The sequence below is a fragment of the Equus przewalskii genome, unplaced genomic scaffold (genome assembly GCF_037783145.1).
Source record: "Equus przewalskii isolate Varuska unplaced genomic scaffold, EquPr2 contig_R1840, whole genome shotgun sequence".
In the NCBI taxonomy this organism is placed as follows: domain Eukaryota; kingdom Metazoa; phylum Chordata; class Mammalia; order Perissodactyla; family Equidae; genus Equus; species Equus przewalskii.
Genome location: NW_027228440.1, coordinates 19,107 through 36,294, shown reverse-complemented (window position 1 = coordinate 36,294; position 17,188 = coordinate 19,107). Strand labels below are relative to the sequence as shown.

The 17,188-nt window shown below is 40.3% G+C and overlaps 2 protein-coding genes across 6 annotated transcripts in view; one reads left to right on the top strand and one right to left on the bottom strand.

Moving 5' to 3' along the window:
- Positions 1-17,188, bottom strand: part of LOC103544027 (G elongation factor mitochondrial 1) — a 44,671-nt gene that overhangs the window by 8,377 nt on the left and 19,106 nt on the right. For all 4 annotated transcript variants that reach the window (XR_011536440.1, XM_070606872.1, XM_070606871.1 and 1 more), the window contains exons 7-11: positions 17,059-17,160; positions 15,443-15,499; positions 12,732-12,869; positions 11,778-11,860; positions 1,169-1,331 (exon numbers count right to left, since the gene is read on the bottom strand). Coding sequence is in view for 3 of the 4 variants with exons in the window: in XM_070606872.1 (XP_070462973.1) it covers positions 1,169-1,331; positions 11,778-11,860; positions 12,732-12,869; positions 15,443-15,499; positions 17,059-17,160 (543 nt within the window). In the remaining variant the exon portion in view is untranslated. The remainder of the gene's footprint in view (positions 1-1,168; positions 1,332-11,777; positions 11,861-12,731; positions 12,870-15,442; positions 15,500-17,058; positions 17,161-17,188) is intronic.
- Positions 5,309-11,752, top strand: LXN (latexin). Of its 2 annotated transcripts, XM_070606875.1 has the most exons (6): positions 5,309-5,740; positions 6,870-6,932; positions 8,013-8,190; positions 8,486-8,622; positions 11,110-11,172; positions 11,420-11,752. In XM_070606875.1, exons 1-6 carry the CDS (start codon positions 5,612-5,614, stop codon positions 11,516-11,518), a joined length of 669 nt encoding a protein of 222 aa, XP_070462976.1. In that variant the 5' UTR covers positions 5,309-5,611; the 3' UTR covers positions 11,519-11,752. The 2 variants fall into 2 exon arrangements, with proteins under 2 accessions (XP_070462976.1, XP_070462975.1); XM_070606874.1 differs by lacking the exon at positions 11,110-11,172 and having other exon boundaries at positions 5,400-5,740.

Below are 17,188 nucleotides of genomic sequence, written 5' to 3'. Positions count from 1 at the left end.
TGCCACACACCTATTATTGCTTTGTCTCATCGGCAGATTACTTTACTGTTACACAAACGTCAGTAAGAGCTGGAATTAAAAAAGTAATTTCAGTTTTCCAAATCCAATTCTTTTTTTAAAAGACAGCTTCATTGAAGTATAACTGATATACAATAAACTATACATATTAAAGAACACAATTTGATAAGTTTGCAATTCTTTTTCGTTCAATCACTTAAATATTTGTACAGCTCCTACAAATCAAGTGAGTTTTTCTTGGCAAGACAATCATACAGCTCCACATACGGTACATTTCTGAGATTTCAAAGCTGTAAACTCTGTATGTGAACATCTAAGCTCTCCCTCACCTCTGTTTATCATGGAGAACAGAAGATAATTTAAAAGTGTGTGAACAAAATATTGTCCTGAAATAAAGTATAACGAATGAAATATACTAATCACAAAAAATGCTACCACCACTGAAACCAAAATTATAATCTGTTAATAAAGATTTCTAAGTTAACAGGTTAAAATAAAAACACTGAAAACCCCAATCTATAAGAACAGACAGTTGCTAAAGGTTTACAACATTCCTGAAAGCAGGGACCTCCAGAGCCAACACACCAGCCCTACGTGTACACAGCACGTCACGGCTCCCAGGAATGTCACAGCAGCTCACCGGAGCCTCACTGCAGCGACAGGTTCAAGCTTAAGTATCTTATTGCTGGTTTACAAACGAAGAAACTGGCTCTGCACACCGTGACTGACCAAAGAGCACGCTGATCAGGCGCAGGGACGCTGGCAGCACCCAAGTGTGGGCACTCGTGACAAATGATTATCCAACTACAACAGTGCCCCTAAAACTTTCACAGACCCTAACGACGACTACAAATTTCAACTGCTGATTACAATCAACGAAGAGGCTTCAATTTATCAAGAGAAATAGAATAACTATGATTAAGAAACAGAATGGTTTCCCATCATTGTCACAGCATATATTTATAGCTCTTGAACTTAACGAATTAAAGATTCTAAATCAGATGGAAAGCTGGACAATCAGATAAAGAAGCAGGACCGTAATTAAAATGAATCATGGAAGACACTGTGATGGAAATGTAATTTAACACCTAATAAACTGTTTTTGATTTAAAAAAAAAATGCAAGACAGTTTTTTGTTGTTGTTTTTTACCTTTTCTACAGCAGGCACAAACTGCTTTGGAATATTTGCCCCGAATGTTTCATCTGAAAACTCCAACTTAGTGTAGTTCTCTGGGTCCAGAGGCTCCAGAACGCCTATCACTTTTCCAAACTGACCTGCACCACCTGACTGTTTTTTATGTGTAAACTCAAACCTGAAAGTGATTTAAGAAGAAAAAACAAAATCAATATAACATTATGTAATTACCAAAACGAAATAACTTCTAATTTAAGTGAAAAGCCACATTTCATCATTTTAACTTTTTCCTTTGAATATGATAGCTTTGCTATAAAATTTTATTGTAGAATTTATTTAAAAAGGAATCCTCTCCTTTCTGTTCTTACTTGGAAGTGGGGGTGGGGAACACCACCAAAGTAATCCATGGTTTTAATTCTGCGAATTCCGAAATTCACAAGTAGAAAAAAGTAAAAGTCGAGTGACTAAAATAGTCAGTCAGTCTACGGTTCTTGTTCTGGCACTCTGAAGAGCTTGCCCACTTCTCCTGGAACGCCTCCCTTCCTGGCCACGCAGTGTTCCTTCCTTCAGTCTCTACACTGAGGACAGTTAGTTGAAAGCAGGCGCCCCGCAGGTAACTTATTCAGATAGTGCCTATTTGATTTACTGCTTGGACATCACAGACTGGAGCAATTCAAGAGCAGGGAGCTTCAAGTGGAATAATGAACACCTCAAAATGAGTAACATAAGAAAGCCATTCAAATAGAAACATATATAGGCACAGGCGTTTCCGTCAAACCACTACCGCCAACAGAAGTAGGACAGAATAAGCATTTTACGTACATATTTAACATACGTAAACATAAGCTACTACTTCATTGAAAAAACATTTCTTGAGTATCTACTGTTCACAAAGCATTTCTTCCTTTAAACTGAAACCTTCCTCAAGACCATTAAGATGGAAGAGGCCAGCTGCTTTCAAATTTTCTGCAGACAACTGCAGGTAAATGGACATTAATGAGTGTGAGATCCTGCAGACAGATCTCCGAGCGGTGTTCAGAAAGTAACTATCAGGCGCCAGTCCGGGGGAGGGGGGGGGGACACAGTGGTTAAGTTTGCACGTTCCGCTTCAGTGGCCTGGGGTTCCCCAGTTCCCATCCCGGGTGTGGACCTACACACCACTTGTCAAGCCATGCTGTGGCTGGCGTCCCACATATAAAACAGAGGAAGATGGGCACGGATGTTAGCTCAGGGCTAATCTTCCTCAAAAAAATCCACAAAAGTATCAATTTTGGTAGGAGCTGCCAGCTCGCAACAAGCAGACTTCATAAAGACGCCAAGTGTGAACATGCCTGAGGAAGTGCGTTTCAACAGTCTTCCAGAAGGCAAGACTTCAGGATGGGCAAGGGAAAAACCGCCGAAAGGCTAACTTCCCGGGAGGGGAAAAACAGCTCTCAGAACTGAGAAGGAAAGCAGAAGAGAAGCAACTGCCAAGTCCCCGCAGGATACTGACCGGATTCCAACAGCGCAGCCCGCTGGCATATCCTCAGGGATGCACGAGTTCTCTGGGACACTGTAAATTTTGTTTTTGATTTGACAACAATATAACATCTATACAACATACTCGAGATGTGCTCTCTATATGGTAATCACTAAGCATGGATATTCAGATTTAAATTAATTAAAATTAAATAAAATTAAAAATTCAATTGCAGCAGTCACATTTCAAGGGTCAACAGGCAGATATGGAGAGTGGCTCCTGTAGGGGACACAAGGACAGAACACTTCCACCCCTGCACAAAGTGCTACCAGACAGTGCTGCTCTGGAGGCCAACTCGCAAACAAGTCACCCGTGCAGTTTCAGGGACCGTGGCTGGGTTCACAATCAACTGGGTGCCAAATTACAAAACACCTATGTGCCAGGCTTGTGTCAAACACTTTTATGGATTGTCTTACTTGTTCTTTACCACAAACCCAGGAAGTAGATACTATTTTTATCACCATTTTACAGACGTGAGACCTGAGGGTCAGAGAAGCTAGGTAACTTGCCAGATGTGATAAAGATATTAAGTGGCAGAGCCAGGATTTGCACCAAAACCAATGCTCTTAATCAAACATTTTTCTAGAAGGCTAATAAAAATATAAACTAACTTAACCTGCAAATAATGCATTCACTTCAAAAGCCATTAGGGGGCGCTGCACAAAGACAGATTTTACAGTAGCTCCAGTAGAGAAGAGGTGGAAGAAGGAAGACATCACTTGGTAGGCAGCTAATAGGAAAGCTGAAGGTAAAAGAACCCATGCCCTCTGCCAGACCACTGGCGTGCTGCAGAATTTAGTTTTGGCAAAACATCATGACTCATTAAAATTGATGTTAATTTGAATTGTGTTGGTTTTATTGTTTCTATTTTGCAGATTTCTTTTAATTTTATAGTCGTACCAAAGTTGTAAGCCAGAGGCATTTTTACTTAGTTTTATGTTCATATAGTTATATAAAGCTATAACAATTTAATTTACCTGATGCCAGAGACTCATAATAATTTTGTTACTTTCAAGGTAATCCACACATACTCAAGTTTAAGGATAATGATCTCTTGACTAACCATTTGTGAAGCCTTAGCAAGCAACTAAGATTTCAAGGACTCAAATACAGGAATGAGATTCTCTTAATGTAGTTTATTTAACACCTAAATAGGCAGTTAATTTCTTTTAGTGTAATAATTCTATTTTAAAAAGAACCTAAATCGGTATGTGTACTTTTAGTAAATGCCTGATGTGTCATAACATGTTATCAGTCTTGATCTACAGAGATGATAATTGTATTCACAAAGCTTCAAAATGGTGACTTCATCTAGCAAGCTCACATATTGTACTTCTCACAACTCTAACTGGTAATAACACAGGAGATGTTAACCAGCTAATTGTGAAACCTTAAAATTTTATTATCAGATGCCAGCCCAGTAGCATAGCGGTTAAGTTCGTGGGCTTGCTTCAGTGGCCTAGGGTTCGCAGGTTTGGATCCAGAACGCAGACATACACACCGCTTGCCAAGCCACCCTGTGGCTGCGTTTCACATACAAAATACAGGAAGATTGGCACAGATGTTGGCTCAGGGCTAATCTTCCTCACCAAAAAAATAAAATTTCATTAGCAGCAAAAAGTTCTTTCTGCGTCATCAGAATGTACTCAGCCACTCTTTCCTGGACACTATGAAAGGAGCACATAATTCAAACAATTCACACACATACACACAATGACAACCTAAAAGGTTGGCCAAAGGATGAATGAGTCACCACCCTTCCCTGCAAAAAACCTTCAATCTTTTAGAAAAAGCCTTCAGAAGAAAAACTAACCCATTCATCCTCCAGTGACTTGACAGTTGTTGGCTAATATAACTAGAAAGGATGGGAAATGCCTTAGTGCTTACTATTTTTAAAAAGCTACTTCCTCGATAGAAAGACTTTATTTACAAATAAATTGAAAAGGGTTTCTGAGGAAAACAACATATTACAAATACATTTTTGTTAACTTTTTTTAAAAAAGCATCACCACAACATATGTCTACTCAAAGAGCCTTCAAAACTCCATTTTGAGAAAAAGAGCAAAGAATCTTTATTTCCAAGCCAACAAGCTAAAGGGACAGTTTGGTCATACGCGTAACGACAAGGAACCTTAGCTTCCTGATCCAGAGCAAACCCAGCAGTTCCTTTAAAGGTGACACAAGAAGGTAATGAGGAGATCTAGAGAGTGGAAACGCAAGGCCTGCTGAAAGTCTGCGCTTGCTTAAGCAGCTTTAAAAATCCTGCTTTTGTTAGAAGCTACCTCAATGTAGGGCTTTGGAAAGTTTAAAGTACTTATTTGAAAGTAAAAATTTCAGTGAATCAGAAACTTGGAAGCATGGTGTTATATCAAAACCTCATCTTTCTAAGATCAGTAAAGGGCGAGAGGGCTGCAGGTGCATTTTTGTCTCTCTCCTGATCCAAATTACATAATCCTCCAAACTAATGCCACAGTTCGCAGTCGCATACTCTTGGTCAGAAGTGGTCCAACCCTACAAAAGTCGGGGATGAGCAAGCCTGTTCCTGGACGCCCTCGACGGGCGGGAAACGAAGGGATGGGAACCGCGCAGGACCCGGCGCTTCCCCGCACTGCGCCCGGCGCCCGTCACGGTGCGTGGCGTGGAAGGGAGCCGCGCTCCTGTCGCGGGCGGAATCTGCAGGGCCGGGGGCATCGCCCCGAGGGGCGGAGTCCGGAAAGCCCCGCCCCGCACTGCGGGCCAGGCTGGGAGCAGGAAGGACGAAGTCCCGCCCGCACGCCGCTCCCGCCGGGACCAGGGGCTCCGGCACGCGGAAGCCGGGAGCAGGCGGGCGGCTTCCTGACTCCGGGCAGCGGGCAGGGAGGGGCGAGCGGGGAGCGAGGAGGAGCCGACGCCCGGCCGCCGAGCTCCAGCAGCCTGCCGCCCGGCCGCCGCTGCCCGAGATGGAAATCCCGCCGACAGAGCACCCCGCCGCCAAGGCGGCCTCGGTGGCGGAGAACTGCATCAACTACCAGCAGGGGAGCCCCCACAGGGTGTTCCTGGTGCAGACCGTCCGCCAGGCCAGCAGGGAGGTGAGTCCGCGGCGGACGGGCGGACACAGCGAGTCGGCCTCCACGGCCCTCGGGCCAGGGGACTGCTCTCGGCGCGGGGCGGCCCTCTCCCCTCTCCCCTCTCCCCGGCGAGACCTGCGGGCGCCGCTCCTGCGCTTCCCCCACTACTCCAGTCCGCACCTACAAAAGCTCCTGTCCTGCAAACGAGTCTTCGTTGCTTACATTTTAAGACCAACCCTTATCAGACGCTTTGACCATAATGAAGGGGGAGAAACAGCAGGAGAAAGTGACAACCAAAATCCGAGAGTAAAAGCATTGTGGCCCGAACCTTCGCCTGAACCACCCCAACACTCCTGCCGCTGACTCCGTAAGAGACGTGCTTCCTCCGGCTAAAGGAGTGAATTAAATGCTTAAGGCCTCAGCAGTCACTGCGTTCGCTGTCATTTTACTAAATTCTAAGGGCTCTGAGGTCCTCCCTTATTTATCCGACATAAGTTTAACTGCTACAGTCTTTAAGCGCTGACAGGGAGGAGGTGTTATTTCAAAACTGCATCAGACAGCATAATGAAGCGTAAACTTTCAATTGTATCTTGATTGAAAGGTGAAATCCCTAAATGTTTGTCTTACTGTTATAAAATTTGTTAAAGTCTCTTTTTGCAGGTCCACCAACCATACAAGTAAAAACAGTACTAAACATCTCTCACCACTCCACACTAATCTGCCTCAATGGAATTAATTCAGCTTCACCGAACACTATCTGGAGGGTACACAGGACTTTATGAAAAATCTTTTCGACGGTGTATTCTGTTTATTGTCTTTAGAATTAAAGGCTGTTTCAAAATTTCTTCTGTAGAGAAGTTAGGATCACAGACCCAGAGATTGAAGTCCTCTGATGAATGAAAGTGAATTGTAACCCATTTTGTTTCTATATGCTTTTATCCCACCCTTCTGTTCTCATCCAAAATAAACCTGATAGAGAACCTGCTAACTTAGATGTTACATACACGGTGAAATGCATTTTTCAAGGTCTAAGGCTCTAATCATTTTACCCTTCCCAGTCAGCCGCCCAACCAAAGGAGAATGGGTTCTTCTAACAATGCAAAGAACTGCGTTATTGTTATAATAACTCACCACATTTTCTTAATTTTAGGATATTCCGGGAAGAGGACATAAGTATCGCCTTAAATTTTCTGTGGAAGAAATTATCCAAAAAGTAAGTGAACCTCCTTTATTATTAAATAAAATTTGATTCTAAATCTTCCAGAGCACCTTTGCTGATCGAATCATAGAATTTGGGGTTTTTTTTAAAGCTGTTGTGAAATCCCTGCCTCGAAATAAACGATATCATACAAGGGTCAGTTTTTACTCTTTTTGTATATTCTGAGATACATGAAGTATTTCTATTGAGCTATTTAGAAAACAGACTCTATATACTTCAGTTCAAATAAATTCCCTTTAAAAATGTTATATACTTATCAGGCAGTCTGAACTCATGCCTAATATTACTCTCATCACTTTTTTTGTCTGCCTTTCTCATTCTGTTTTTGGTTTCTTTTACTTAAAAAAAGCAAGTGCTTTAGATATTTATGAGTATTAGAATGGCCAACTAATAGCACCGTGTTCAGATAAGAATCTTTCAGTAATGGAGCAGGGAAATGTTTAAAAATTACACACCTATCAAACTATTAATGAAACAAAGTTAAAAGGAACTGCAATTCGTACCATAACCATCTTGTAATTAAAAAAAGTTTGCCCTTTTGTTGAGCATAATTCAGAAGAGATATAGGCCAACATAAGGAGATTCATTAAAAGGCACTTGAGCTGCTAGACACTCGTCTTTACCACGCAGAACCAATGCTACAATCTTCTCATTTACATCTAGGTACAGATTGCTGTATCTGAGCTTGAGAAGATTTCTGTTAGTTCAGGAGTAGAGACGAAGAGTAACGGAAAGACTTAAAAAGTAACCCGTCTGGAGTTGGTATATAAAGTCAGACTAAAATCTGGCCTTGCAAATGGATACCCCATTAATTCTGAAATATATTCAAAGTTTTAAGATGAATTTATAGGATTATGAAGCCTTCTAAGTTGTAAAATAAGCAATCTCTTTTAGATACCTCTAAGAAAAGTATTAGGCCATCCCCATTAGATACCTCTGGAATGTTACTCCAAAGTCAGGTCTGAAACAACACCAATAGCGGGCCAATGCCTTAAACATTCTATCTCAAAGAACAATAATTAGTAATGGATGGCCATCTACACGTAAAGATCATCTGCAAAATGTTTCACACAGCAAGTTACAGTGGACTGCACAGCAGAAGTACTTTACCCTCCAACAGGACAACATTCTGCACCAGAAGTCAACTTCACATTTGAAGGAGAAATCGGAAAGAACCCAGATGAAGAAGATAACACATTTTATCAAAGACTCAAGTCCATGGAGGAACCACTAGAAGCACAAAATATTCCAGGTACATAAATATGCCATGGAAAAATATTTTTTCAACTTTAAGATCAATATCAATTATCTATGCTCAAAATTTATGTTAACATAATGTTGGAAATATACTGGCTTTTGCAAAAATATTCATTACCAATCTAATTAAACAAAAAAAGGCCTTGGAACTTTATAGATCCATGGCTTAATTATTTTCTGCACACATTTCAAGGAAACTATGACAAGATTTAGAATTTAGGTTTTTTTAAGAGGTTAATACTGTATGTATAAAATAATTCCATTTACCATAAAAATGTTTCCTTCACTAGACAATTTTGGAAACGTATCTCCAGAAATGAAGCCAGTTCGACATTTAGCCTGGGTTGCCTGTGGTTATATAATATGGCAGAATTCTACTGAAAACACATGGTATAAAATGGTAAAAATTCAAACTGTCAAGCAAGTGGTAAGTAATTTCTATAAAATACACTATTAACAGGGCTAATATTTACTGAAAGTGTTATAATTCATGATTGGATAAATAGCGCCCCTTTAGTTACTTTGTATTCAAGACCTAGTATTTTGAAAGAGAGGTCAGTTATAATGACGGCTAGAGAACGTGAAGCTGCAGTTTCAAGAGCGTGAAGTCTGGAGTCAGAGATAATTCGGCATTCAGTTTTTGTGCTCAGCCTAATATAGATTATTTCCCTTGGCAACCCAAGTTTGGTCAAATTACTGCAGCCACGCAATACTGAGACCATGTCTGCTTCGCTCCTCCACCGAGAGCTGGTGGTGCCAGAGCTGCTGTGACACATGGCTGCATGTTTTTCCTACGGCTCAGCCAGAACAAAAATATTGGCATGGATTTGTGAAGCTTGCTGTATGTAATTTTCTGTTATAATCTATTTAGTCATAATTTCCAAGCAATTATTGGAAATAATTTACAATATTTAAGTCTGATATAACTATTCTGAACTGCCTCTTTCTGGACCTTAAAGAAATAAAAATAAATTCCTTGATTTTATCTTTATTAAGAGGTTAAAAAGAAAAAACTATGTCAACCAGTAGTATCTAATGGAAAACAAGGAAAATACTGTAAAGAAACCACAACCAACAGTTGTAGTGAGCTCCGTTGGGAGAACAGGCCTCTCCAGCAGACCGGTGTCAGCTCGTTGCTGACAAACTCCAGGCAGCTGGAGCACGTTCTCTGCAGGCTTTTGCGACCACTTATTAGATCCCTATGGGCACTTGAGGCAGGACAGTCACTTACAACTCAGAGTGTGACACCAAATACCCAACGTGAATATTACAGTGGCACTTTAAGAAACAGCCTTTCTCTAATGCGTTTTTGAAGACATCAACCTTGGTTACAAGATTCCCATAGGGGTACTACAGCCTCAAATAACTGAGTAAGTGGTCCAGGTACCAGAGCCTATACAATCATAATTATGAATTTCAAGCCACGTTTTTATGCAAAATATGTACAAGACAGTGCTAGTAGTTTCATGAAAGCATTAAGGAAAATCTCAGCAGAAGGGTTTAACCACTGCTTCAGGCTATGTATCTTATGTATCTTTACCTATTAAGATCCAACATGTAAGGAACCTTACTGATTTTTACCTTATCTTTAAAGGACAGTCTTTGTTGATATATTCAAAGAAAGGATTACTTCAAGATGCTGTAAGGAGAGAATAGTATACTTCTATTTGACCCTGGGGTCACATTTATAATCACTGTTAACCAAAGAAGCCGCAGGAGCTTGTGCTGCCCCTGGGAGTCTCGGGCTGGTTTTGATACGTCCATTATAAGCCTTAAAGAGCCTGTGTAAGGAGAGCAGATCTCTGATGATTGTTTTTTTTTTTTAAATTGGCACTTGAGCTAACAACTGTTGCCAATCTTCTTTTTTCCCTGCTTTTTCTCCCCAAATCTCCCCAGTACATAGTTGTATATTTTAATTGTGGGTCCTTCTAGTTGTGGCATGTGGGACGCCACCTCAGCATAGCCTGATGAGCAGTGCCATGTCCCCACCCAGGATCTGAACCGGCAAAAGCCCGGGCCACCAAAGAAAAGCGGACGAACTTAACCACTCGGCCACGGGGCCAGCCTTTGATAATCTTGGTTTTAAACTATGTGGATGCAATATTTCTGTGGAGCTAGTGGTATAAATACTTTATATGCCCAAAGCAAGAAGCAGCACAGATCAAAGCTTTAATGACAAAGTCAGATAACCGCATTCATTACATTTTACTATTTTCATTTTTTTAAAAGAATTTCTATTACAAAATTGGTTTCCTTTAATGTAAACACTCATTTCAGTAGTTTATCCCTTAAATGATGCTTCTGTGAACAACTCGAAACATTAAGGAATCTTAAATGACGAACTACAGACTGTAATGCTCTTAAATAGCTACCACAACTTAGAAACCCAAAGAGCGGGGCCGGCGGGGTGGCGCAGTGGTTAAGTGCGCATGTTCCGCTTCTCAGTGGCCGGCGGTTCGGCGGTTCGCCGGTTCGGATGCCAGGTGCGGACATGGCACCACTTGGCAAAAACCATGCTGTGGCGGGTGTCCCTCATATAAAGTAGAGGAAGATGGGCACGGATGTCAGCTCAGGGCCAGTCTTCCTCAGCAAAAAGAGGAGGATTGGCAGTAGTTAGCTCAGGGCTAATCTTCCTCAAAAAAAACCCCAAAAAACAAGAACCCCAAACAGAAAGGGTAAATGATTTTTAGAGTAACAAATGAAAACTCATGATTTTAAAATGTAGTTTGAAAGAAAACTTATTTATAAGACAACAGTTTTTCTGTCAGGCTAAATAAATTATGACATTCAAATTTTATTTTTACTTAAGTGGAAGTATTATAATCATCTACTAATGAACCTGATTTTTAAAATTAAAGTATTTTTGCCAATGATATTAAGTTTTAAACAGCAGGTTTTTATTTTTTTATTATAGCAAAGAAATGATGACTTCATTGAGTTACACTATACCATTCTACTTCATGACATTCCATCTCAGGTGAAGTATCATGTGCCTTCATTTGAAAATTGAGACTAGTTTTGTAGCCACAGTATGTCTTATTAATTTTGACTTTAAATCAGAATTCGTGTAAATTCAAATAGACACCAGGTTGAAGTATATCATACTTGTAGTAGTTTAACTTGTTTTCCTTTATTCTTTATGAGGACTGTTTTGTCTCGAATAAAATGTAAGCCCAACTCTGTTTTCTGAATTTTATCATAGCATTAGTTTCCTTTGCTTCCAGGAGATTATTCCCTGGCAAATGCAAGTTCTCTGGCATCCACAGTATGGTACTAAAGTAAAACATAGCAGCCGTCTGCCCAAGGAAGCACAACTGGAATAAATGAAGACCCTAACTCTGGAGGAAGTGTAAACATGCTTATTAACGATGTGTATGTCAGTCTTCACGGATATCTAGCTTAAGGGGCCAAACAAATCCCAAAGTGTTGCTTAGTACAAATGTCTTGATTACAGTACTATACAGCTTCTATAATAAAGTGCCATGAGGTGCAAGCGTCTTAATAACAGTAACAGTGCTATGTATATCCCATAATAAAAAGCTTCAGTTCTCGTCTCATAGGATGTTCGTGTTGCATACTTACGGGACAGGGGCAGTAATGGTCTCCCTGAAAGCAACTTTTGGTTTTCCTGTGATACAAGGACAGCCATATTCTCTTTCCATCCTCTAAAAAGAGCAGGGAAGATAATGTTTTGGTATATTTAAATTAAAAAAATAAAAAAGAAGAAAAACTCTAAGAATCTTAACTACTTTAGAAGCATTCATTTAAATAGATAAGCAAATGATGTTTTAAATCATTTAAGTATCTTACAAGGATACATGATGTTAAACAATACAACCTGCTTTTACAGATTTTGTATAAATGAATTCTAATTTGTACTGATTAATTTACACTTACCTCCAAGTAATCCATCCACTAAAACTTCACCTTTGTTCCATCTTACTGCAATTTCACTATATAGCATCTGAATCTGTTGTCAGAATTTTCTTCTATCTCAACTTCAAAGATACGATCACAACCAGAATTTTTACTCTAAGTCACATATCTTTCGTTTTCATTCATAGAAACACAACACCTTTCCTAGGGAAGTACAGGCGCCATCTAGCCACTCTTTTATCCATATAATAACGGTCTTCAAGTGCTGACTTGGGAAGAAAACAGACAAGAAGTGGCCTGGAGAGCGCGTACTGGTGGGACAACTTTCTCAGCAGGTTGTCTCCCTGGGGCTGGGGCCAGGATATCCGTGACCCAACTAACCATGACCTGGGGATGGATGGATGGTCTTACTGCAAATCTCCTGAGCCTTGATTCTAGAAGTCTACGATGTTTTACAAATAGAAAGATTTAGAGATCAAAATAATTTGTAACATGTAGAAGAGGAAGGAGTACACCATATCTGGATGCAAACCACAGTGAAGCTTGGCGAAGCCACTGTTGTTATTATGACTGTGAGACTGAGAATTACTGACTTTCACTCTTAACGAAATACAGACATAAATAAAGTGAATTTAAATTAACTTCCTTGTTATTTAATACCTGAGCATAGATTTCCAGGTGTAATTCTCCCATTCCAGATACAACTGTCTCTTTGCTTTCCGTGTCAAAGTGGACTTTAAATGTGGGATCTTCTCTTGTAAACCTGCCAATACCTTTTGAAAATTTTTCCAGATCATTCTTTAAAAAAAGAAAGCCAGTACACATTTTACTAAGCATGATAAGCAATGGGATTGTTGACCAAACTTTACTGAATGCAATCAAATACATAAGCAGTTAAGAATTAAAAATAATCCACCATCTAGTTCCTAGGACACATGCTTTAATATGTGAGCTTGGATACCACACAGCCAAGAGAGCAGGGAATAGCCAGCTGACAGAATTTTCTTTCTCTACCAAGAGAAAAATCAAGAGTCCAAGACTTAACTCTATGCCCTTTCCTATTATATTGATAAAAACTGTCCATTTGTGGAAAACTGCCCATCATGCAGAAAGTAGAATCTGTTTTCCTGTGTTATATTTCAGAAGTCCTATACATAATCAAAGGAATCAGCATGTTTACCAAGACTCTACTGTAGATTCAGGAGGACAGTTCAGACCAACAGTAGGGCAAATGCCACACTGAGACGGCTCCCCTTCAAAGCAATCTGCGCGGGTGTGTTGCGATGCACCTCTATTCTCCTTAGACGTAATTCCATACGTGGTAAGCAGAATAACGGCCCTCTAAGGATATGTCCATATCCCCCCAAACTTGTGAATATTACTTCACATGGCAAAGGGGACTCTGCAGAAGTGACTGAGGTTGCAGACTTCAAGCTGGGGGAGATGATCATGAATAATCTGGGTGGGCCTAATGTAATCACATGGGCCTTTAAAAAATGGAAGAGGAATGCAGAAGGGTAGGTCAGAGAGATGGGAGAGGGAAGAAGAGGCAGGAGCTATCTGAAGCACGAGAGGGATTTACTTTGCTGCTGCTGGCACTGAAGAGGAAGGGGCCACAAACCTGGGAAGGGGGGCAGCTTCTAGAAGCCAGAACGGCCCTCAGCTGACAGTGAGCAAGGAAATGGGGACCCAAGTCCTATAACCACAAGGAGCTGAATTCTGCCAACAATCTAAGGAAGCAAGGAAATAAACTGTCCTCTAGAGCCTCCAGAAAACAACATAGCCCTGCCAATGTCTTGATTTTAGCCCATTAAGATCCATGTCAGATTTCTGACCTACACAATTGTAAAATAATACATTTGTGCTGTTTTAAGCCACTGAGTTTGTGGCAATTTCTTACAGCAGCAAAAGGAAACTAACATGCCCCAAATCACCAGTATTAACAGCTATCACCTGTGGCTGGAGCTGTGCTATGTGTTTTGTATATGTTATCTGATTCTAACCATAATGCTGCAAGACAGAATTATCCACATTTTTCAGGTGAGGAAACAAGGCACAGAGAAGTTAAGTGACTTGCTCAAGGCCACACAGCTAGTGCAGGGCAAAGCTGGGACTGAATACTGGGTTAGTCTATCTCCAAAGTCTTTTCCCTTTTCCCTGCGCTAGCCAGGTACCCTCAACTTACTAGATCATCCCTGCCCCCACTATTGAGAGTCTTGGCTTTATGCAGTGACTTCATTATTTGATTTAAATTAATTTACTCCAGGAGGCAGACAACCCTGAGACACCAAAAACTCTTTTGGATATTGATGCATTTGATTTCCCTGCGTTACTGAGGATTATCAACACTTAAATGCCTTCCCTAAACGCTGCATTTAGGAGTGAAGAAACATAGTATCTTTAACTTATAGCCCTGCATATTCTGAGGGGAAAAGCAAACAATTTAGCAAAGCACTTGGAACAAACTGTGGCATCTGTGTGGCAAGACGGACGGTTCGTCTCTCCTCAGATTTCTGAGATGGAGTCATTTACTGTTTCTTGCCATCTCAACATTCTCTTTTCTATAATGAGAAGGGTCTGGAAAATCTCAAATTCCTCAAAATAGATGAAGTAGCAGCTGTTACTGTATCCACAAGACAATAAATCAGAGCATGTTCTGTAAATGATAGTTTCCAGGTGACAAGAGGTCAGAATGTTCAGCTAATGCATGAATGAGTTAATTTCAATATACCATATGAAGGTGATTGTTACGAATGTCAAGGCAACTTAAGAACTAAACAAGTTATGGTTCAAGTTCATGACTAATTCCAGTGGCAAGCAATATGAATGCAGAACCTATTCAAGCAATTTTGGCTTTGTAAAAAGCTAAATGACATCAAATCCAATCATAAAACTGTCACATCTGAAAGTGAAAAAAAACAGTTTGTAGGCGTTCCATGTTATAATCAGACACTGACTTAACTATCACAAGTCTGGGGATGTATTATGATTCACGAGGCAGTCAATCTCTGCAATATTCTAGTGTCCTTTACAGTGAGCTTTCCCCAACTTCGGACAAACGCACCTGCTTCCCCTTTACCATCCCTTTGCGACCTAAATCTACGACGTCACTTCCCACTCTGGAGCCAACGCTACCGTAAGGAGTTACAATGCACAGTCTCGTGAAGGCCTTAATACTATCAATTTCTTCAAATATACTGGGGAGTAATTTCTACTAATAGACCGATAAATTTAAAAGGTGATTTCAATACCAAAAGAGGAAACAGAGACCATAAGACTGCTGGTTATCAAAAGATGCTGTGCATTGTGTAGACAGATAAAAAGGAGCTCAAGTTTTTATTGTGATATACTGAACATTAAGTCAAACCTACCTTGTTAGAAGGCTTCATTGCTATTGAAATGACAGGATCAGGAACATGAATTGACTCCTACAATATTATTTAAAAGAAGAGAGAAGAATTCAGAGGTATTACTGTGTATGTCAGAGATGAATTAATCTTAATGTTCTACTTTCCAGTAGAACAAAGGACAAATACTAGTCAACATCTGTAGTCCAGACGGTATATATCTTGGTCTGTTTTGCATTACATAAATGAACATATTAATTAATAAATAAAGGTGTCCACTTATATGATCTCCTCCCTCCCCAAATATCAAAAATAAAGTATCTATTTATTTAACTGTCTAAGACCCTTAAATTTATCGACCCTTTGTTTAACATAATCATTATAATGAATCCAAATGATGAGATGTGGAATTCTTATTGACTGGTGACTACATTTGCTGTTGCTATCTTCTGAGAAGTTACTTTATTTAATCAAAATATACTATACTCATTGACAAGAGAAACGGAGAAAGGGCATTAGATTTTTTATACATATGATACCTTATTTAATCAATCACAACTCTGAGAGGCAGATATTATTTTTCCCATTTTGCAAATAAAATCATTAAAGGCTTGGAAAGAAGATAAAATACCTTGGCCAAGGGCCTTAGAGAGCAGAGGGCAGAGGTGAGACTCTAAGCAGGCTGACTTGCTTCAAAGCCTGAGCACGTGCCACACCTCCAGTCCCTTCACATAGCCAGGGACAAGTATTTAAAGGAGGTCTTATCAATAATAAAATACAACATTCCCGTTATCTAGATTCCCCCAAAACTTGCATGGATTTATTTATGATTTTTGTAGTATCTTAAATCATTTGTAAAACCATAGACATTAGAGAATATTTTATACAAAAAAATTAAATTACAAAATTATGAGTTCATCATTGTATACAGGAGCTATTATAGTGCTCACTTGTTAGCGTTGGACCAGTTCTTACATAAACGACCCACTGTAAATTCCTTCACTGCAAATTACCTGTCCCCTAAGTACTCATATTCTTTCTTTACTGAATTCAGGAGAGGAACCAGCCTCACGAACAAGTGGTCATACTGTAGGAGAGGCTGCTCTCCTGTAGAGGCAAAAAAGGGGAGTCAGTGAAGGGGATTCAAAGGCAGCGGCTGCCGAGCACGTTCTTCCCTTCTGGGTCGCTGATGCTGAAAAGGCACCTGTGTGAGTGCCACAGGGCAGGCTGCAGTCAGTCATGCTGTCTAGCTGCATCTTGCCTTCAGACCATGGTTCTGTCCTGTTCTGTTCTCCCCAGGTCTAGCCTAAACGTTACAGTCTGGTCCAGCAGTTCTCCTGGGGTTTGAGGGCCCGCCCTCTGGTTGCTGAGTTAATAAAGAGCTGGCACTCCACTGGGACTAGCCTGATGCTGGTGACGGCAATTAGAGAGGCACCCAAAATGGGGAGGCAGAGGAGTCAGAGCTACAGGTCCAGCTGTGTCTAGGGGACATTTAAAGAGCCACAGCCAAACTATACGTGATGCCTATGGCACTCAATGAAAACCTCAGTGGCTGTTTTTCTGAGGTACTAAAGGTACTACATAGAAACACAGACTTTTGAAACTCAAGTGATAAACAGCTTTAAAATTAAATGACTCACCACAGAAAGACCACTATTGTCTTTGTTTGTGAATGTGTCTCCACTAGCACAGTCAATGCCAAATAATGCACAGATGCCTCCAGCAAACACTTCCTCAACATCCTAAATAAAGAAAGAACACAAAATGATA